Source organism: Euleptes europaea, chromosome 11 (assembly GCF_029931775.1).
Source record: "Euleptes europaea isolate rEulEur1 chromosome 11, rEulEur1.hap1, whole genome shotgun sequence".
Lineage (NCBI taxonomy): Eukaryota > Metazoa > Chordata > Lepidosauria > Squamata > Sphaerodactylidae > Euleptes > Euleptes europaea.
Genome location: NC_079322.1, coordinates 9,317,111 through 9,339,794, shown reverse-complemented (window position 1 = coordinate 9,339,794; position 22,684 = coordinate 9,317,111). Strand labels below are relative to the sequence as shown.

General features: G+C 44.8%; 2 protein-coding genes across 2 annotated transcripts; one reads left to right on the top strand and one right to left on the bottom strand.

Annotated features, from left to right (window-relative positions):
- Nucleotides 1-1,323: 1,323 nt before the first annotated feature.
- SEC61B (SEC61 translocon subunit beta) lies at nucleotides 1,324-8,905 on the bottom strand. Its single transcript, XM_056857867.1, has 5 exons — nucleotides 8,738-8,905; nucleotides 8,526-8,543; nucleotides 8,037-8,134; nucleotides 5,501-5,602; nucleotides 1,324-1,504 (listed from the first exon to the last, which is right to left on the bottom strand). The coding sequence occupies exons 1-5, from the start codon at nucleotides 8,903-8,905 to the stop codon at nucleotides 1,417-1,419; spliced, it is 474 nt and encodes a 157-aa protein (XP_056713845.1). The 3' UTR covers nucleotides 1,324-1,416.
- Nucleotides 8,904-12,954, top strand: ALG2 (ALG2 alpha-1,3/1,6-mannosyltransferase). Its single transcript, XM_056857866.1, has 2 exons — nucleotides 8,904-9,236; nucleotides 12,052-12,954. The coding sequence occupies exons 1-2, from the start codon at nucleotides 8,904-8,906 to the stop codon at nucleotides 12,952-12,954; spliced, it is 1,236 nt and encodes a 411-aa protein (XP_056713844.1).
- Nucleotides 12,955-22,684: the final 9,730 nt, after the last annotated feature.

The window sequence follows — 22,684 nt, the reverse complement described above, 5'->3', positions numbered from 1 at the left end:
GAAGGTAGTTAAGTAGATGGGGTAGATCATCTTGTGGCTTGTGATAATACTTGGAAAGGCTCTGCCTTATGGCGACAGCATTTCTAGCAGGCTTATCTATATATGTGCCAAAATGGAAATTTCATATAAACTGTGATTGTGAGTTAGGTGCACTGTGAAATTTAATGTTTTCGTTGTTTTAAGGGTTTTTTTAGATTGTGTAAGCTGCAGTACTGCAGTCCAAGCTCTGCTGACAACATGAGTTCAATCCCAACAGAAGTCACAGAAACATAGAGTTGGAAGGGACCACCAGGGTCATCTAGTCCAACCCCCTGCACAATGCAGGAAATTCAACTACCTCCCCCACAACACACACAACAACCTCCCCCTGCCAGTGACTCCATGCCCAGATGGCCAAGATGCTCTCCTTCTTCAGGTAGCTGGCTCACAGTTGACTTATTGTACATTCCTGAGGTTGGGGGCCGATTCCTCTTAGGAGGAGGCGTGACCTCGCCACCAGCATAAGTGCATCTAATCATGGCACAAGATGCACTTACGCTGGTGGCGAGGCACAGCCTCACTGTTTTCTATGTGGCAAAAGGCCCCATTTAACAAAAACAAACAAACAAAAAAGCCGCAAAAAGGCTTTCCCCCCCCCAGCGTACGGTGAATGGCTTTAGGAGGCTCGCCTGCGCCTTCTCCCCATTCCCGTACGCCAAATCTCAGGAATGCACGGTTAGCCTTCTATCCTTCTGAGGCCGGTTAAATAAGTACCCAACTTGCTGGGGGTTAAGCGTTGACGAATGGGGAAGGCAATGGCAAACCACCCCATAAACAGTCAACCTAGTAAGCATTGAGATGTGATATCACCCCATGGGTCAACAATGACCCGTGCTTGCACAGAGGACTACCTTTACCTTTTTGATGTTTTGAATAGTATGGCAGTAACATATTCTGTAACTAATAAATGTAACATGTTTAAACATTGAAGTGACTGTGTCACACCTGCAAGATACAGTTGAATCCACAACTTTCATGTTAAGTGTGGTCTTTGGTGCTGGTATCGTAATCCTGTGCTTCCCATGATAACGCCAAGCTGGCACGATCCAACTCTTGGTGTCTAAAAGAATCTGCCACCAAGCCATGGCATTCACAGAACACCACACACACAGCTTCCTTTATGTGTACAAATTTTAATGAAACCAATTGCAAGTGTGTATATGCAGACAGCGTGACTTCTGACAAAGGAATCAAAACTCCTAAGCAGAAAGTTTATGTGTCCATTCAACAGCAGAGCCAAACAAGGGAGGGAATCTTCTTTAACTGGTCTAGATGTATGTACCCATTATGTTCTTTTAAGGGGAAAGAAACTTGAAAATCCACCATACTTTTGGTCCAAATTGCAGCTTTCCAGTCGGCTGATGGGACTAGCCAAATCTATGAACGTGTGTATTTGCCCCAGATATGCAACATAAATACAGATGCAATAAAGAGAAGACTCATTACGAGAACTGGAACAGGACCACTGGAAAAAGAAAAAAAATGAATTCATTAGACACAGCAATAGGTAAATGAAAAAAAGGCTTTTAGTGATAGGCTGGCACTTCACAATACATAGTCAAATTCAGTATCACAAGATGTGGTGATTTGGCTCACTGAGCATTGTGGCTCAGTGGTAGAGTATCTGCTTGGCGTGCAGAAAATCCCAGGTTCAATCCCCGACATCTCCCGTTCAAAAAAACAAAAACAAAAAAAGGACCAGGCAGCAGGTGATGTGACCTCTGCCTGAGACCCTGGAGAGCTAGGGAGAAGCCATGGCTCAGTGGTAGTGTGTCTGCTTGGCATGTAGAAGGTTCCAGGTTCAATCGCCAGCATCTCCAGTTAAAGGGACCAGGCAAATAGGTAATGTGAAAGACCTCTAGCTGAGACCCTGGAGAGCTGCTGCTGGTCTGAGCAGACAATACTGACTTCGATGAACTAAGGGTCTGATTCAACATAAGGCAGCTTTGTGTGGTGATGCCACTAGCCCAGAATACTTTAACAAAAGATTAGGCACATTCCTGGAGATCGATCAATGACTATAATAGCCATTAAATGGACCCTTGAAACTTACAGGTGAAACCTTTGAACACCGGAGGCCAACAATCAACAGAGGATGCTCACTGCCTCTATGCTCAGCCTGTGAGCTTCCAAAAATATCTGGCTGGTTACAAATGGAAGTAGATTAATATAGGCTGTTGCCTGATTCACCAGGGTAATTTAGATGTTCTAGTAAAAAAAAAGTGACACTGCAAACAACTTGCCATTATCTACCAAGCACAGTTTTCTCATTTAAAGCAGCATCTTCCAAATCACATCCCATCTTTAAAATCTGCCATTTTAAGATTGTTTTAATTAACTGTTTAATAGATGTTGATGATTTCAAATGCTCAAATTTGGTGGAATTTTGGGCTTTCAGCTCAACAGTCTTCACTTCCCATTTTGCATGGAATCTGTTCCCCGTTCAAACTATATGAAGATTCCATGCTGGCCATAATTAGACGAGGAATAGAGAATGAAACTGCTGATATCATACTGCCCTTGTACAAATCTATGGTGAGACCACACTTGGAATACTGTGTACAGTTCCGGTCACCACACCTAAAAAAGGATATTACAGAGCTTGAGAAGGTGCAGAAAAGATCAACGAAAATGAATGGGGTACTACAGCAACTGCCCTATGAGGAGCGATTAAAACACTTAGGGATGTTTAGCTTGGAAAGAAGGTGGCTAAGGGGAGACATGACAGAGATCTATAAAATTATGCATGGTTTGGAGAAAGTGGACAGGGAGAAGCTTTTCTCCCTCTCTCATAATACTAGAACACGGGGTCATCTACTGAAGCTGGAGGGTGAGAGATTCAAAACTGAAAAGTATTTTTCCACACAACACAAAGTTAAATTGTGGAACTCCCTGCCCCAAAATGTGGTGATGGCTGCCAACTTGGAAGGCTTTAAGAGGGGAGCGGACATGTTCATGGAGGAGAGGGGTATTCATGGCTACTAGTTAAAATGGATACAAGTCATGATGCATACCTATTATTTCCAGGATCAGAGGAGAATGCCGAATATATTAGGTGCTGTGGAACACAGGCAGGATGGTGCTGCTGCAGCTGTCTTGTTTGGGGGCTTCCTAGAGGCACCTGGTTGGCCACTGTGTGAACAGACTGCTGGACTTGATAGGCCTTGGTCTGATCCAGCTGTTCTTATGCTCTTATGATAACATACTGCCAGACCACTGTATACATACGTACCACTGTGTGTGTGTGTGTGTATTACGCACACACTGTAAATGTTATTGTAATGTTTAAATGTTGTAATGTCTAATATTCATCACCTTGGAAACTATCTGGGAGGAGAAGCAGCATATGTGTCTTAAATTAATAAACACTATTTATTCAATGGAGATCTAAAGCTGGAAAGGTCTTAGAGGCCATCTAGTCCAGCTCCTGACCAATGCACGAAATTCAAAGCTAGAGTACTCCTGACAGATGGGTGTCCGAAAAAGCTGAATATAAAGCATTCAGCTTTTCAGAATAATTGACAATTTCTGGGTGTAATAAACCCGAAAAATACTCAGGGTCCCCTGTGGCCTCCAAGATCGGGGGTGGGGGGAACAGGGGATGTCGATCTAAGTCCTGGGCTCGGCGTTCCAATTCACGCCACTTGCCGGCTCAGACCTACACATGGAAGTACGAGTTAGCATGAGGGTGGATCTGACTCAGGTAAGTAAGGAGGAAGAGAGGAGGAGAGAATTTGGCATTATTCAAGATCTGCTTTTTCAGTTCCCTTTACTGCCGCCAATAGTAATGTTTTCAAGGCAAAAGACGTTCAGAGGTGGTTTGCCATTGCCTGCTTCCATGCCATAACCCTGATATTCCTTGGAGGACTCCCATCCAAATACTTGCCAGGGCTGGAGCTATTCAGGTTAGGGCACCAACCAAATGCAATAAACAATTTAAGACAGCTACTTACTTCCAGTTTACACAAACCCACTTTGGGCATAAGCATCAACAAGTGGAATTTTACATACTACCTCTAACACTTCAACCACTAAGTTGTCTCTTCAGAGATGCAAAACTCATTGTTAGGTGGCATCTCCAATATGGGAAGAGAGAGAGGGAAACAAGTTGCAGATCAAACACAACTTTTGTTGCTCTTGTCAAAAGAGATTAACTACTGGGGGGGGGGAGGGAAAGGATGAGCAGATAGTGAAGGAAGCCAATTTCATACTCACATAGGCTTTTATCTCAACAACTGCAAAAACAAGGTGGCAATCTACTCCCAGTTTCCTAATCCCATTTTTCAAGAAGTTACACAAGCAGTAGTAATGAATAAAACAGACAGCATATAGCTACACAGCAGCTCTGCAAAGGTAAACTGGATTTCCTGTTTAGTCTTCAGAAGTTCCTCCTACTAAATCCACATACATAGCCCTCCTGCAATCACTTATTAAATGCTCATTTATACCTCAACACAAAGAGTTGCTAAAGGGGAGCAGGGAACTTCAAGAAGACCCAAATATAGTCAATTGCTGTCAATACCACCATTAGCTGATCATAGCCCAACTTTTTAAAAGGCTAAGATACCCATAGAAATTATGTAAAAGGTTACCAAAGGGAATTTAAATCAAGGCTAAAGGCAATAACATTTACTGACAAACGTTAATGTAAGTGGCTCACATGACTGATAAAGCAAAAATACTTTTCATTTTTGCAGTGTCTAACAATGACTGCACGCTTACAAGCAGATAATAAACTATTATTTATACATTTTAATCTCCATTCAATTACACATGTGTAACATACCAGGGGGAACTATATAAATAGTTGCAGCAAATCACAATTCATTAGAGTAGCTGTTCAGGACCATCCAAGCATGAACTTGGCTTGGGACTAACCATTTTAAAGTGTCTAACAGCGCATTCTAAAGGAGAGTTACTCCAGTCTAAGCCCATTCATTTCAATGGGCTTTGACTGGAGTAACTCTCCTTAGGAATGCACTGTAACACTGAGAAGATAGAAAGATTACAAAGAGATTTTACAAACTTGAGCATCTCAAAAATATACCAGCAATGATCAAGTGTTTTGTGAACGATTTATTTAACAAAAGATCGAGCAACCCTCAATCCACACATACTAATATTCCAGATAATACTCAGACAACCCGATTATCTCTCTATTTAGGTGAGTAAACTGTTCTTCCTGTCTAAGGGAGCTCTGACTCTCGAAACCTTATTCCCTGAAACTTTTGTTGGTCTTTAAGGTGCTACTGGACTTGAATCTAATGACTCAATAAAAGTTAGTCACCAGTTTATTTAGTTATTTTATTTGCCTCTTTTCCACCTTATCAGGGACCTCAATTAGATTGGTTGTTGTTTTTTGTAATGCAACAACTTAGCAAACGCCAACCTACACTCTTAGAGAAAGTACGAGTAATAAGGATACTGGTCTGAGAACTGATGCCTTTGTTTTGTAACTTACACTTTGAGGCCAGGAGAATCCTCTGTATAGAATCTCCACATCCCCCCAGTGCCTGCAGATGTTGTTCGACCTGCACTCCTTGTTCCACAACTAGCACTTTTCCTGTAACAAAAAGTCAGCAGTTGAAAGTGCAACAATGATCATGTGATGTTGTTCCCCCCTTTGAGACACTCTAACATGTTTTAAACACAAAAACAGCAAGAGGGAGGCTCAAAAAGTACACTAGTTTTATTTAATAAAACCCACAGAACTCTTCTCCAGTGACTGCTTTATTTATTATTTACAGCTTTTGCCAGAACATAGAATACAACTACAATCTTTAAAAGGATTTTATAAGGGTAGGTATCAAATCTAAAGTATCTCCAATGCTTAACATACATTAAAATGCTAAAATGGTTGCAATAAATATATTATACTAAAATTTACCTAAAAGTTAGTTGTGACCAATATTAACGTTACCATTAGTGGTCTCTCTCTCAAACCGATCTTAATAGCCACTGAGCAAAATTTAGCAACTTGGGAAAGACTAAAGGTGTCCCCTTCCCACAGCAGAAATTTAATTTCCTCTTCTTCTGAATTAAACTCCCTTAGGTTCACCAGTGGATGAATCAACTTTTGTCTAATGTCCTTATAGTAATTACATCTAAGAATAACATGGCCAGAGTCTTCAATTTCTCTGGCCCCACAAGGACATTCCCACTGAGCTCTTGGGAGTTTTCTAAATCTCCCCTCCAAATCTGCTGAAGGAAGTACAGAACCTCTAGCGAGGGTTAGAGCTCGCCTTTGCTTGTTTACTTCTATAGTATAAATCTACTGAGCAGGATCCAGCTGGTATCTTACCTTGGAGGGAGCAAGGTAAGTTGGGGAGCACCTAAGATCCATTTGTCTTTTAGTGTCGTATAATCTTTGCCTCACTATCAACTTTGCTTGTTCTTTATTGAGTGTTATTAATAAATGGAGAGAGAGAGACCCAATAGTTCCAACCTTTTAACCGATTCCATCCACCATTTAGATTTAAACTGGTCCAAACAAAGCAAGGGAAGTAAGCCTTCTGAAGCTTCATGGGTCTTCAGCCATAGTAATGTTGAGGCTAGGGTAATTCTTGCCTCTATTTTCAGCATGCCTAATTCCAAGCGGATCCATGAATTTGAAACATGTGACTTGCAGCAGAGGTCTAAGAAATTTTGATTGCACTTTCTCCAATGGTCTATAATTTGATTTGGGGGAGCCTAAAATTGCCACAGGACATTTGGCTTACGGATTTCGCCAGAAATAGTTTAAAGGCTGCAGGAATATAAAAGGCTCCTCTTGTCCTAAGAAATTTAAGAATGTTAAATGAGGATCTCTCTGCTGCCAAGGCCACTTGCTTATGATGCTCATTATGAAGGCCATTTGCCTGAAAGGACACCCCCAAGCACTCAACCCAAGCACAAGTGAATTTAACACCACTATAAACACAATTATAAAAACGTATCAACAATATATGCTGAATGAATTATGGACATCTGAGCTAACTTCTTCCTTTTATATGTTGCTAAGAAAAAATGTCTTGCAAAAACCTGAGCCCACAGCCTTGGGAAAAGCCACAAGGAATTTAGATGTATGATTACCGAATAAAAAAAGAAAAAACATATTAATCTATAGGGAGGAAACATTTTTCAGACAACAGGAAGTAACTTAAACACTGAAGTTACATTCTGAGCCATTAATTCAGAAAAGGGAAACACTTCAGAGGAAGAAATATGAAAAGGCAGATTGCCCACTCTAAAGTACAGGCCAAGGCACTTTACACAAATGCTGTAACAGGTTAGCTAGAAGCCAGGGTCAACCCCAGACATTTGGCATACAAATCAGATACTCTCCTGCTGAGTAACAGCTGATCTGTTGTATTTGAGCAAAAGGCATCAACTGAAGCAACTTCAGCTAGGTGGAAAAAGCTTCCTGCAGAAGTGCCAATGGAAGAGTTACGGCAACCACCTCTGTAACACGTTTAATTGGGGGCTTGCCGCTCCTGTTTTAATGTATTGCCACTTTTAAAAGACAACTATTCTACCAAGTCTCCTGATGAAACTAATACAAAATGCACATAATTTATTAATTTAATAAATAGCTACTCTCTTTTGTTACACCATTGGCCTTTTATCTACATTTCCCCTCACATTTAAAAGATAACCATTACATCTATTAACAGTGGGGAGGGGAAAATATGAGCTACCCAGGGGATGGCAAGAAAGCCATCTTTGACTGCTAGGCAATGCAAAGAATGTATTTATTTAGCCCCTTTGCCAACTTTCTCCCCAACGGGGACCCAAAGTGGATTACATCATTCTCCTCGTCTCCATTCTTCCCCCACAACAACCCCATGAGGTAGGTTAGGCTGAGAGAGTGTGACTGGCCCACGGTCACCCAGTGAGCTCCCACAGCACAAGCGGGGATTCGAACCCAGTCTCCCAGATCCCAGTCCGACACTCTTAGCCACGACACCCACTGGCTCTCTGGGCTGAGCTCGATGGGACAGCGGCCCTCTTGCTCTCACCTCTGCCGGACGGTGGATCCTGCGGCTCTCGGGGCTACCGCTTTGCTGGGGGAGCGACCCGAGGCCCCCACGCTTGTACCACTGGGATTCGGCCCTGGCTAAGAAAGCAGAGAAGGTTAAGAAGAGTTGGTTTATATATGCCGACTTTCTCTACCACTTGAGGAGTAATCAAACCATTTACTATCACCTTCCCTTCCCCACAACAGACACCCTGTGAGGTAGGTGGGGCTGAGAGAGCTCAAAGAGAGCTGTGACTAGCCCAAGGTCACCCAGCTGGCTTCGTGTGGAGTGGGGAAACAAACCCAGGTCACCAGATTAGCCTCCGCCGCTCACGTGGGGGAGTGGGGAACCAAACCCGGTTCTCCGGATCAGAGTCCACGGCTCCAAACCACCGCTCTTAACCACTACGGCTCTCAGTGTTAACCCACAGAGGAGCCCCCCCCCCAGCCGGCCTTCCCCTCCCGCCCCCCCGAGCCTTCATCCTCTCACCATGACGGCGCTGTCAACCTGCCGCAGACGGAAAGAGTCTCCGCGACACCTCCGGAGCCTCTCAGGGTGCGAAAAGGGGGCCTTGCGCCACTCCTGCCACGTAGGGCCCCTCAACCCAGCTGACTAACTCAGCGCCTGTCAGGAATTCCTCTCGCCCCCATCAAAGAAAGCGTATTCCCACAACAACACGGTGTCCCCTTAAAGGGAGCTACCGACGAGGGCTTCCTCTCCCGCGGTTCTGGCCGGGCGACGGGAGCGCACCGGAGAACAGGCAGTTCTTCAGCCGCCTCATCCCATCGAAGGATGATGTGGCCGTTAGCGAGGAAGCCGCGCGTGCGCACGAGGGGCGGCGCCACGCATCCCGGAAGCGCGGGCGCCATGGCGGCGGCGGGGAGCGAGCGGCGGGGCGGCCCCTCGGTTTTTTTCCTGCACCCAGACCTGGGCCTGGGCGGCGCGGAGCGGCTGGTGGTCGACGCGGCCCTCGCGCTCCGCGCGCGCGGCTGCCGGGTGCAGATCTGGACGCCGCGCTACGACCCCGCGCGCTGCTTCTCCGAGACTCGGCAGCTGGAGGTGCGGACGGCGGGCTCCTGGCTGCCGCGGAGCATCCTGGGAAGGGGCCACGCGCTCTGCGCCGCTCTGCGCATGCTCTGGCTGGCGCTGCACGTGCTGCTGCTCAGCGGGGAGGAGTTCGACGTCTTCGTCTGCGACCAGGTGCGGAGGCCCGCCTGGGAGGGGCGCGCGGGTTGCCAACCTCCAGGTGGTGGCTGGAGGCCTCCCGGAAACGGAACTGGTCTTCAGAGATGCAGGTCCCCTGCAGAAAACAGCTGCTTTGGATTGGGAACTCTATTGCATTCTATCCTACGGAAGTCCCTCCCCAAGCCCCACCCCCCAAAATCTCCAGGAATGTCCCGACCCCGAGCTGGCAACCCTGGGCGGGCGGGCAGGCAGGTGCATGGGGCAGATGCTCCAGGCTGGAGCGAAGGGCGCTTTCCTCAAAATGTGAAACCGACAAAGATGAAGTGGTTCAAGTATAACTGAGAGCCAGCATGGTGTAGTGGTCAAGAGCGATGGACTCTAATCTGGAGAACCAGGTTTGATTCCCCACTCCTAGGCATGAAGGCTGCTGGGTGACCTTGGGCTAGTCACAGTTCTCCCCGAACTCTAGCTGAACTAGAGAAAGTGGGCATATAAAAACCAACTCTTTTTCCTTTTCTTGTAAGGGGAACCCATTGTGTATTTTAACTGTAGGTTTGTGGAACCAAGGCTGGCTCTCAGTTAGTCTGGCTGCAATCCTAGGGACCCTTTCCTGGGAGTAAACCCCAGTGAATAACATGGGACTTACTTTAGAGTGCACCTGCTCAAGATTTCCCTCTTGATTCCTGATTTGCCTTGAAAAATACTGGTTTCATTTACTTCTCTCCACAAGCTGGAACAGCAAACAAGCCATGATGTCTGCATACAGGCATCGGTGTAAGCCACAGTTAAGATAAATTCTGTTAATAAAGCAACTAGCGATCCTGGTTTGACTACCCACTTCGCTGTAAGAAGTGGTCTGCATTCAGACAATCACAGTCAGTGTAATTTAGCTAAATCAGTGTCTGAAATGAGCAGGATGGTTCAAAAATTTGAGTTAATAAAAAATGTCCTGGTGTTATGGTGGCTGATAGAGAAAAAAAATGGTAGCAGTGTTTAACATCAAGCAAGGGGCCTGTTTCTCCTTCCCCTGCCAAAGACACTTCCTGCAGGCTGCGCAAATGTGAATGTTACATGTGGGACAGACAGTCACATGCCACAATGAAGTGCCAAATTTTCCTTTTGGAAAAGCCCTATTGCATTATCACTGAAGAGTTAGGTTGAATATCCAGTTTCCCATCTGATTCTGCAACTGGAACAGCCAGGGTCTGATTCATGCAGGAGAATGAGTTGGGAATTAGGTGATGGAGTGCAGCATTCCATGTCAACTCGCAGGGAGAGGATCACGGAGGTGATCCACTTGAGAGCTTTCCTTATTGCTCAAAGCTCCCTGCAAATAGAAAACCAGCAGCACAGCAACTGAAGGGAGCTGAAAGACACCTTCTCTGTTTTTATGCTGATTGTCTATTTATGTGGAGTTTATGTGAAAGAATATGAAAAAGTTGGAATCCATCACTGACCGTTTGAAATGGTACAGTCCATTCTCCCACCTCCCTCTTCAGCATATGCCAACCAGGTCTAAGAGACTTGCTCTTTTGGAACAAACTCTTGCATGACATGGGAGCTGGGTAGCAGGCATGGCAGCTGGGCAATACTCAGATAACTGAGTGGTGTGGCAACCCTGCCTAACTAATCTGTCAGTCCCCCCCCCCCAGGTGATTTATGAAGAGGCCCCCTGCCTCACAGACCTGCTTTTTCAAACCTGGCCATATTTTGTTCCACAAACCCACCACACCAACTCATACGAAGTAGAGCTGGCTTGTAGTTGAAATGTGTGTGTATATATAATATAGAATTACTTTCTGCCTTTGGTTGTGTTTTTATAGGAACTAATCAGGCAAACCCCTCATGCTCCATCAACGTTAGTTCTTACTGAAATGGTGACCTAGTGTTTGAACCCTCCCACTTTGGAGTGAATCAAAGGATAATGTGCTGTTCTGTTGAAAAAAGGGTTCCTACACATAGAAAACTAGGGAGCAAGATATGTTGGAATTTTTTTCTCTGATTAAGAGTTTTTTGAGTGGAGTTATTTGTGTGTGTACGAAGGACAGTCAAAAGTGGGCATCCACCTGCAGTAAAAAGTGGTACAACCAAGTTACACATATACCACTTTAATGGGAGGTTAAACCAGGGGCTAAGCCTTGGGGGCACCATGGCACATGCCAGTACTTTCCTTGGTGCTCACCAAGCCTTTTAGAAAGCGGGAAGGGGCATTTAAGGTAGGGCTTGTTATTGGCTGCCCTCAATCAAATGAAAGGATTTTCCACAGGAGAATGAGGAGGACTGGTAAGCATCTGGGCTTTCCTTAGTCAGTATGTGATTCCATTCCCCCTTCACGATTTCCATCTTGCCAGGTGTGAGGGAAGTATTCCATTTGGCCCCGCCTCCGGAGACAGCCATTTTGCATTTGACCCCATCTCCTGTGGCAGCCATTTTGGGGTGGCCCTTCCCACCCCTTCTCAAAATTCCAAAGGTTCAGAAAGGGCAGGAACCCCCGGGGCTTCACCAGGCAGATCCCTTGTGCGCCTGCATCACCAGTGTTCAGGACATAGTAAAATAAACAGAGGAAGCAATTGGAAGTAAGTTCCCATTTTATTCAGTGGGGCTTTGTCCCAGGAAAGTGGTCTTAGGACTGCCACCTGTCAAGCCTATTTCTTGAACTTGTTCTGAATATTATGATTGGGGCAGATTTTTTTTTTTAATAGTCCCAGAAGGCAGCTTCTTGAATGACAGCATCCTCCAGTGAAGGAAGTGTGACAACATAGCTCACAGTAAGAGCATGCTTTTCTGACTTGCGCTGCCCAGGGGCATCATCTTTCCTGTGTCTCTCCAGGTATCTACATGCATTCCAGTTCTCCGTCTAGCCCGGACACGTAAGAAGGTGCTGTTTTACTGTCACTTCCCTGATCAGCTCCTGACCAAGAGGGAATCGCTGATGAAATCTCTCTATAGAGCTCCGCTGGACTGGTTGGAAGAATATACAACTGGTATGGCTGACTGCATTCTCGTCAACAGTTGTTTCACAGCGACTGTTTTCAAAGAGACATTCAAGTCCTTATCTCACATAAATCCAGATGTCTTGTACCCATCTTTGAACGTTGCTACTTTTGATACCATTATTCCTGCAGATGTGGCCAGCATAGTACCCAACAGGGGAAAGTTCTTGTTTCTCTCAATCAATAGGTATGAAAGAAAGAAAAATCTTGTGTTGGCTTTGGAAGCTTTACATGACCTGCGTGGAAGACTGAATGCACAGGAGTGGAGGGAGGTTCATCTGGTTTTGGCTGGTGGTTATGATGAAGCAGTTAAAGAAAATGTGGAGTATTATGAAGAACTGAAACTTGTTTCTAAGAAGCTTAATATTAGTGAGCAGGTCACTTTCCTAAGGTCTTTTTCAGATGAGCAGAAGGTAACTCTTCTTAGTAACTGCACCTGTGTGTTGTATACACCGAGCAATGAGCATTTTGGCATCGTTCCTTTAGAGGCAATGTACATGAGATGCCCGGTCATTGCAGTAAACTCAGGTGGACCTTTAGAATCGGTCATAAACAACGTGACGGGTTTTTTGTGCGATCCTCTTCCAAACCAGTTTGCAGAAGCCATGGAGAAATTTGTCAGAGACCTCACTTTGAACGAAACGATGGGAGCTGCCGGAAGAGCCAGAGTTTTGGAAAAGTTTTCTTCAGGAGCATTCAGTGCAAAGCTGTACCAATATATTCAAAACTTAATAAAATGAAACTATAATTTACTGATTCGTAGTATTTAATTTTGTATAAAACTAATGGCCTAAATTGTTAAAGGCCCAAATTTTTTATGAGTATTCCCATGTGACCATCCATTTTATTTTGTTTTGTTTTTTAAGAATGGATCTTCTTGTGGTATATCAGCAACTATTTCAGTATTTGAACTTGTTTCATGATATTTAGTCTTGTGCACTTTGCTGCAGAATTGTAAGATGATGGTTAAAATGACAAGCTTTCAAAGGTACATGTATTATTTCTAAAGACCAGTTTGGAAAATGATGTCGAGAAGGAGTCTGGGTGGGTTTGAAGATACCGTGTTCAAGTAACCAATATAGGGCTTCAGACAAAGACACATTCACACCTTCTGTACAACACCTGCAAGAACCAAGGAGATGTTAGCTGGCTAGGGGGGTGCACTTTCTGAACATTCCCATTCTCCTATCTTGGGCTGGGGGTGGGTTCCTTTCCCTAACATATTCCCTATGTGTTAAACCCATCGACTTGAAGGATTTATACCCTCCTGTCCTAAGTATGTGTAGACAAAAGTAAATATAATTGAAGTGAACAAGACTTAGTTCCTAGAAAGTGTGTTTAGAACTGCAGCCTACTGTAACAGAATTAGGTGACTTCTGCTTCACATTAGTTTTGTGAATCTAAGGAACTGCTACTCAATTAACATAGAAGTGTTCAGTCAGCTCAGGAGCTTCACTCAAAAATAATGGAGAAGGTGGGGAAAAAAGAATTTGAATTTAGCAATATGGTTCAAGAAAATTATACACAACGTGTGCAACATGTAACAAAATACTCCCATTGTAAATTACACTGTTGCATCCTGCTTGATGTAATATTGATTAGTATTCCTAGATTGTATGTGTGGCTCATCCATAGTGGTGTTGCAAAAACTCTCCAGTTGGGGCCTCTGAAACGTATGCAGTCAAATTCCTCACAGCATTCAAAAGTCTAAGAGAAGCCCTGGCTGGGGGAAGAGTCACATTTTTCAAGCAACTAAATGCAGTTGGTTCAGTAATGGAAAAATGCAATATGCCTGTGCAACATAAGCATTTCCTTGCAGAAACACATCTGGATTCTCTGCAACAAATTAATAATCATATATTTATTGCCCCAAATCTAGAGAGGCCATGGCAGAATATTCACTGCGTCAAAGCAAGGTCCTTCAAAAATCAATCCCCTAGAGATTAATATAATCCAGCATACAGTGTCCTATAGACAATGGAACAAACAGAGCTCAGTAGTCTGCCAAGGAACTACTGAGCTCAATATTTCAGAGCTTAATAGTTCCTTGGCAGACAGTGGGTAGGGTTCCCTGAGGGCAGAAAGTCTGAAAAATCATGCCCTGGAGGGGGTGAAGGAGGAACCTCATTCAGAACCTACAATTATTTACAAGTAAAAAGGTCAAGGCAGGTCGTGAGCAGAGCTTTGACTGCAGTACTGAAACTTGCCACTCTGCGCCCCGGGGTTCCTCCATGTTTACGAGTAACCTTAAGAAATTCATTCAGTTAACAATCATTGCTCTAATAAGTAGGGGAACCTTCCTTTATTAGGACCAAATAAAAGTTATTTAAGTAGTGAACTAGTTTTTGAGTTCCACGAATTCTTCCTCAGGCTCATAACTGAACAAACATCAGGACAAAGTGTGTGTGTGTTTTCAGTGCTGTCAAGTCACTTCCGACTCATGGCGACCCTATGAATTAATGACCTCCAAAACCTCCTAGTGTTAACAGTCTTGCTTAGGTCTTTCAGACTGAGGGCCGTGGCTTCCTTTATAGCGTGAACCTATCTCATGTTGGGTCTTCCTCTTTTCCTAATGCCTTCAACCTTTCCTAGTGGTACTCTCTTTTTCAGTGACTGTTGTCTTATCACATGACCAAAGTATGATAGCTTCAGTTTACTCGTTTTAGCTTCTAGGGAGAGATCAGGTTTGATTTGATCTAGAACCCACTTATTTGTCTTTTTGGCAATCCACAGTATCCATTAAAGTCTTTTCCAGCACCACCATTCAAAGGGATCTACTTTCTTCCTGTCAGCTTTCTTCAGTGTCCAGCTTTCACACCCATACATAGTAAAGGAGAATACAATGGCATGGATTAACTTGATCTTGGTCACCAGCTACACATCCTTACAATTAAGAATCTTTTCTAGCTCCTTCACGGCTGCCCTTTCCAGTATCCATCTCCTGATTTCTTTCTTGCAGTCCCCCTTTTGGTTGATGGACCAGAAAATCATGAACAATTTCAATTTTTTCATCGCCAACCTTGAAGTTGTGTAATTCCCTGTAGTCATTACTTTTGTCTTCTTGATGTTCAGCTGTAATCCTGCTTCGGCAATTTATGCTTTAACCTTCATCAGTAATCATTTCAAGTCTTCACTATTTTCTGATAACTGTGGCTAGAACGACCTTTGCCAGTTACTGGAAACAAAAATCAACTCCAAAGATGGAGGAATGGCTGGTTAAAGTTAAAGAAATGTATGTTTTAATTAACAGCATATCAGAAAAACAGAGATACAATCAGACTGGATGTGGTATGGTCACATACAATACCGTATATACTCGGGTATAAGCCGACCCGAGTATAAGCCGACCCCCCAAATTTGAGGCCAGAAAAGGGAATTTCTTATTGACCCGCGTATAAGCCGAGGGTCAATAAGAAATTCCCTTTACCGGCAATGCTGCGCTCTAAAATGCCGGCCGCCATTTTAGAGCGCAGAGCCCCTGCCCCAGGTCGCCCTCCCACCGGCCTCCCAGGCCCTCCCGCCCCACCCCACCCCAACCCCAGTGCCATCCAAGGGGGGAGGGGGAAGATCCCCTGAACCCCCTACTTACCGGGAGATGCGGCGAATCGGCGGCGTGGCCTTCCTGGGCCGGCAGGAGGCCTTTCCAGGCCCCTGCCGGCCGGAGGAAGGCGCTTGGGCGCGTGGGTGGCGGCGGCACAGCCGGCAGGGGCCTCTTGCCGGCCCAGGAAGGCCCCTGCCGGCAGAAGAAAGGCGCCCGGGCGCCTGGGCGGCGGCAGAGCAGCCGGCAGGGACCTCCTGCCGGCCAAGGAAGGTCCCTGCCGGCAGAAGAAAGGCGCCTGGGCGGCGGCGGAGCAGCCAGCAGGGACCTCCTGCCGGCCCCTCCAGGCCCCTGCCGGCAGGAGAAAGGCTCCCGGGCGAGGCGGCGATGGCAGCGGTAAGTTCCTCCCTCCTCCCCCCTCCCCTCTCCTACCGTATTGACCCGTGTATAAGCCGAGTTCGGCTTTTTCAGCCCTTTTTTTGGGCTGAAAAACTCGGCTTATACACGAGTATATACGGTAAGTAAAATAGAGAATTTCGTAAATAAGGGCGGGAAAGAGGAATGTGGTGCGCTCAGTCAGGACGTAATGATGAATATGAAGACATCGAAATAAGCTGTAGCATGGGAGACTTTTATCTTTTTTTATTATGTGTGTGTGTGTGTGTATATATAATTTTAAATTATGAAGACTATCAGTAATTCTGCTTTTTTTAGTTGTTACTGTCATTGGGTTTTTTCTAATAAAATTATAAAAAAAGTCTTCACTATTTTCAGGACAAAATACTGCCTGGAGAAGGCCTGGTAGAATCCCCATCTGCAATATGCAACAGTCTTACACTAGGTTGTGTGCAGAGCAAAATGGCATGCATCCATCATTCCTCCAACTTCAAAGACTCTTCCTACAGTGGAAGAGCCACTTAAATTGAAAGAAGGCTTCAAACTGTTCAGCAGAGTGGTAAGATCTGGAGTAGGATCAACTCCAGTATCTCAGGTTGCACCAAAGTTTATTGAGACAGAAGCAACAGCCATTCTCCACTTGAAAATATAAAAGCTAGGAGTTCTTCAGATCTGTCTCTAGCACAAATTCTAGCATACATGGATCCCAGATAAAACTCCAGTGATTGTCCCAGGGACAATTTCAAATTTTCTCATACACTTCTTTCTACATTTTCAAAATTTTGCAGTTTCCAACCTGTTTCTAGATTGTTACTGTTTCCATCCTGTTAAATTTTACAATTTCCAACTTGTTTATGGTTTCCAACCTGTCAGTTTATGGGCTGCAGTTCTTATATGCAGGGGCTGATATCTAATAATAATAATATGCCATCAAGTCCCAACCAACCTATAGCAATCCTCCTGGGGTTTTTGAGATCAGATAAGTAGAAGTGGTTTGCCATTGCCTTCCTCTGCATCACAACCCCTGTATTCCTTGGTGGTCTCTCATCTAAGTACTAACCATGGCTGACCCTGCTTAGCTTCCCAGCTCTGGCAAGCTCAGGCTAATCCAGGCTATTTATGCAGCTGATACCTGATACAAAGCCATATCTAAGGATACTGATTTCAATGCATGTAAGTCCACTTAATTCCTGGGTTGTGGCAGTTGCTGTCTTTAATCCATCCTACTGTACTCTTGTTCCTCTTATACATTTTTAAAATGTGATCATATTTGTTAATTATTGAAAAAACTGCAAGCTGAGTTATAGTTCTTTCGGTACCTCCAAAAGGTGTCCATCTTGGGGACTTTATACAATTGAAACCTATTTAAATGTACTATATTAATTGATGTAAAAGGCTGATGGTTGATCAACCAAGCATTCTTTAATCTGTTTGCAACTGGAAACAATATACATTGTGGACGTGGCGCGACAGCAGAAGGTGCTGCAGTGACTTCTTTCTTTTAGTCGTGGCTCTGTTTACCATCTTCTCTTGTCATAATAACACCTGTTATTATTGTTTCTTTTTGACTCTGTGAAATGCTTTGTTGACTATTATTAATACACCAACATCTTTATATATATTTTTCATTTTGTAAAACAAGTGGTACCTTTTGGCAAGATCCAAGGGAAACTTTTAAAAAAACTCCAATAGAAATGGAAGTCTAAAACACCACCGAAAGCAAACTGGAGTCGCCAGATCACTTCTGTGTGTGGTTTTCCAACTACCATATCTGTGATGGGAGAAGTATTTTTTTAATTGGATCAAAATGCAAAAATCCTGCCAACTGTGTTAACTAGAAGAAGAGGAGAGGACTGTATTATATTCTTACATAAATTGTCTCTGAATTGACAAAAGAAAGGAGGCTTTGGGAAGATGATCTGATTAGTGTCGGCGGAAAGTGCTAGAACTCCACCGCTGGCGAATGTCCAGTCGCCATCGTTGAATAATCATCACCTCATCATTCAGCCCCCTCAACTGACATGCAAAACATCCCAATATTCATTGCACATCTGTGCTAGACAGATTACACATTAGCAATTCAAATCGGCTCAATGCACAGGCCATTTATGCAAAAGGTGTCGGTTTGGGGGGGAGCTGCCGTGTCGTCTGGGCAGGATAATAAGGCGACTCTGTGTAATCTTGAAGAACAATCAACCCATCTTGAGGAGGTGACTGACCACATCCGCTCTTGCCCTGACAGCGCTAGAACAATGGCCCCATAATGCACTTGACTCATCTGGTAATAAAATCTACTTTTGATTAGCAGCCCTGGCTTGTGTCAATCACTGGATGATGCGCCATTGTCCTCGGGTCCCAAACACAGTTTATTTACAGGGAAACAAAGCCCTTTTTGGGATACGGCTGCTGCCCAAAGATTGCAAAATAGATTGAGCTGTCAGCCCCACACACTAGATGAAGATTAATGAGTTGTGCAGACAATAAATATGAAGCAATGACCATAAATATGCTAATAGGAATTATCCATATACAGTATAATTGGTACAAAAATTAAAACGTGGTGTGAAGGAGATGGGTCACCGGGTGACAGGGAGATAATCTTGAGTACGGAACAGCTCTGCCTCCATTAGATTCTCTACAGGTTTATCTTCTCCAATTAAATCTTTCAAAAGACTAATTGTTTAAAAGCTGCCTGAATAATCTCTTTTTAAACCGAGGTTTGTGTGTGTGTGGGGGGGGGGAAGTGTTTATTAAAAAGTGTCTTCAATGGCAATGTTATTAGATTTTTTTTTAAAGTTAACTATCAAAAGCAGGACATAAAGAGATTAATATTTGTGATCAGCTGCCAACTTTCATTAAGGGGAGAGATTTCCTTGAATGGTACATCAATCAGAACTTCGGGGGAAACTAAAAGGCAGTCATAAATACACACAGGCAGGTGGCTCAACCCCTTGGGAAATATACAAGAGTCACAAACTCATCACGCTATCAGTATAACCCCAGAGAGATGAGCACCGTCAGTGGAAACTCATTGGCTGTAGTTGTTGCTCGCGATAAAGGAGAAGACTCTGCTGAACCCAGAGTGGCTGGCCAAAGTCTACTTACAGCCCATTCCTGGGCCAGAGGGCTGTGTGGGCTTAGGAGGTGACCAGCCCCCTATGCCGGCATCCATGCCACTTCTGCCATGCAAACGGGCATGGACGCCAGCGTAATGCCACCTGCGCTGGCCCCCCAGGAATGCCGTGGCAGCGCAGCCCTTGGACGCTGGCTTGGCCTCCCGCCAGCGTCCTGCTGGTGCAGATGCTCACACCGGTGCCTCGGAGGCATTCCGGGGGGCGGGCTGTTGGTAGGCAGCCTCCTAAACCCTTTCAGGCCGGGAATGCCCCTTTGCGCCTCAGCGGTGCTGCACCAGGTTTTTGCTGGCGCAGCATCGCTTTTCTCTCTGGGGCCTTTTCCCCCCTTTCAAATTTTTTATTTTAAAAATGCCCCTTTTTTTATCCTGCAGTGGCCACAGAACCTCCTTGGAAGTGCAGCAGCATTGCCACGGCCACGCCGTCCCCGGCCACTGCAGGGCTCAGGAATGAGCTCTTAGAGAATTAATGGCTGAATTGAGACTGGCAACTTCCTGCCTTGCCGACCACGCCCTTACAGTGCAGTCCTAAGCAGAGTCACACTCTGCCAAAAGGTTCATTTTGACATTTGCCAGTTCGTTTTGGCATAGCAAGCGTTGCTGAATGCACTTGAATGGCAACTGTTCTATGATCATTACCACCAGATCTATTGCAAATGAGATGTTTTATTAAATAATTTTAGGTGATGTTACAAGTAAAATTGGCAATGACCTGTTCACATGCATTCTCCGTGGTGGCTCCTAAGGGCTTCCATTTTTCTGCTGGGACCAGGGAATCTTTGGCCCCCACTTGTCCCTTCCTACCACCGTTCAGTGGGCAGGGAGGAAAATGGCAGTGAAATGCGGGGGGGGGGGTTTGCCAGCATCCGGCTGTGCTGACACCGTTTCCTGTATGACCAGAAGTGATGTCAACGCACCAGTAACACTCTAGCATTCTCTATGATTAAACCAAGAGTTTTGGCCAAATGCTAGAGCGTCACTGGGGTGATGTGCTGACATCACTTTTCATCACACCGGAAATGATGTCAGTGTATCAGCAGCAAGGGCCCCCCTCCCACTGGTTGCCAGCCTTGTGCAGGCAGCTCTATGGCTTGTACGTTGTGGAATGGTTTGCCTGAGGCTGTTAGGATGGCCCCCAAGTTTCTATCATTTTGCAAAATGGGCAAAACAATTGTCCAGGAGGGCTTTCTTGAAGGAGTGAAGCTGTGGTGTGATGGGTCAGCTCAGGATATGACTTTTATCAGTCTTTTCTACCCTGGTTGTCCTGTTGCCTTAAATAGATACATTTGCGTGCATTGTTCGGGTTTTCCCCTTGTTCTGCAACCCCAGCCCCAACTACATATTTGTCTTACTAGGAATCATTCCTGTTAGATTCAAATGCTGTCATGTCTTGTAATTCACTAATGGATTCACTGAAATGTTTTTTTTTTTTTATCATATTTGTAATCCACTTTAGGTCCCACTGAGAAAGGTGGACTATAACTGAAAATGATAAATAAATAAAAGACACCCAACTTCAGAAAGCAATTCTGGACAAGTGATTGCAGAGTAAATGGATAAAAGGGGCAATGTTGCTACCTGACCATAACTTGGGTGGCCAGGCCAGCTTTTGTCTGCTAAGGCCAGTTGCCAGATTAACTTTTCTAATTAACATTGTGAAGCCAGTTTGGCCAAGCTCATTACTAGGGTTGCCAGGTCCTCTTTGCTACCAGCGGGAGGTTTTTGGGGCAGAGCCTGAGGAGGGTGGAGTTTGGGGAGGGGAGGGACTTCAATGCCATAGAGTCCAATTGCCAATCAGCCAATTTCTCCAGGTGAACTGATCTCTGTCTGCTGGAGATCAGTTGTAATAGCAGGAGATCTCCAGCTATTACCTGGAGGTTGGCAACCCTATTCATTACCAGGCAAATAACTTGCTCAACTTCCTTGATTAGATGCAAGGTGAATCCCTGATTGGATTGCTTTGATGGTTATTGTTGATGTTTGTGTTGAGCAGCTTTGTGCATGTGTAGGTTTGCCAGCCTCCAGGTGGGGCCTGGAGACCTTCTGGTATTACTACTGATCTCCAGACAAGAGAGATCAGTTCCCTTGGAGAAAAGGACTGTTTTGGAGGGTGGACTCTATGGCACTATATCCTGCTGAAGTCCCTCCATTCCCTAAATCCCATCTCCCCCAGGCTCCACCCCCTGTGTCTCCAGGAATTTCCTAAACTGGAATCAGCAACCCTACATGCATAGGAGTCTTTTATTCCAATGGGCCAAGTTGTTGAACCTCAGATCTTCTTGCTGCTGTCTCTGTGTTTTGCACCAATGTTGGCATTGGTTCTTGTAGGTTATCCGGGCTGTGTAACCGTGGTCTTGGAATTTTCTTTCCTGACGTTTCGCCAGCAACTGTGGCAGGCATCTTCAGAGTAGTAACACTGAAGGACAGTGTCTCTCTGAAGATGCCTGCCACAGTTGCTGGCGAAACGTCAGGAAAGAAAATTCCAAGACCACGGTTACACAGCCCGGATAACCTACAAGAACCAATGAACTCTGACCATGAAAGCCTTCGACAATGTTGGCATTATTTCACCATTACATTAGGTAATATTACTAATGTCCTAATGTCATGGATATAACAGTGTTGATGGGCTCAATGTGAAAAAAATTACAGAGATACACTGCAGAAGTCAGTAAACAGAGGGGGAAGTGATAATAATGTGCAGAAGTCAGTAAACAGAGGGGGAAGTGATAATAATGTGCAGACACCAGAAGGCAAACAAGAAACCTAAATAGTAAGTCTCACTTCTAATTTTTTCTTTCTATTTTTTAAAAATGGAGATTGTGTCAGGCATGGTCTGAGAAAGGAATGTGTCAGACTGCTTTTGTGGTTTCTCCAGATGCTGGCCAAGGCCAGCTCTAGCCCTGCAAACAACGTGTTTAGACTGGACTCTGTGGGAATGCAGGTAGAGTCCTACCTCCCTGACTGCTCCTGGGAGGGGGGCTGCCATGGCATCCAGATCTACCCCGATTTGCCCTATGCTCTTTCATATATGCCCTGTACTGTGCTTGTAGTTTTCATTAGTGTCCATTTGACCGTTAGCTTCTGTTAACCTGTGGATTTTCCAATAAATCAACTCTCTTTGGACTGCTTGTCTGCTGATGTCTGTTTATGGGATTATCATGGGACTAGATGTCAGGCCGTTATCTCGGTTTCTATGTTGCCTCTGTTCCTCTGCTGAACCGTCCAGACTTCAAGGACGGCTCCACATACCAAAGCCTGGGAACGCTACTCCTGGGAAAGTGTGCTCTGTTTATGCTTTGTGTGCTTTGTAATCTCCCGCCGTTTTCAAGCTTTATATTGCCCACTAACGAGCCAGTCACTCATAGCTGTCATCTTATTCTCAATGCACTGTATTGCCTATTTG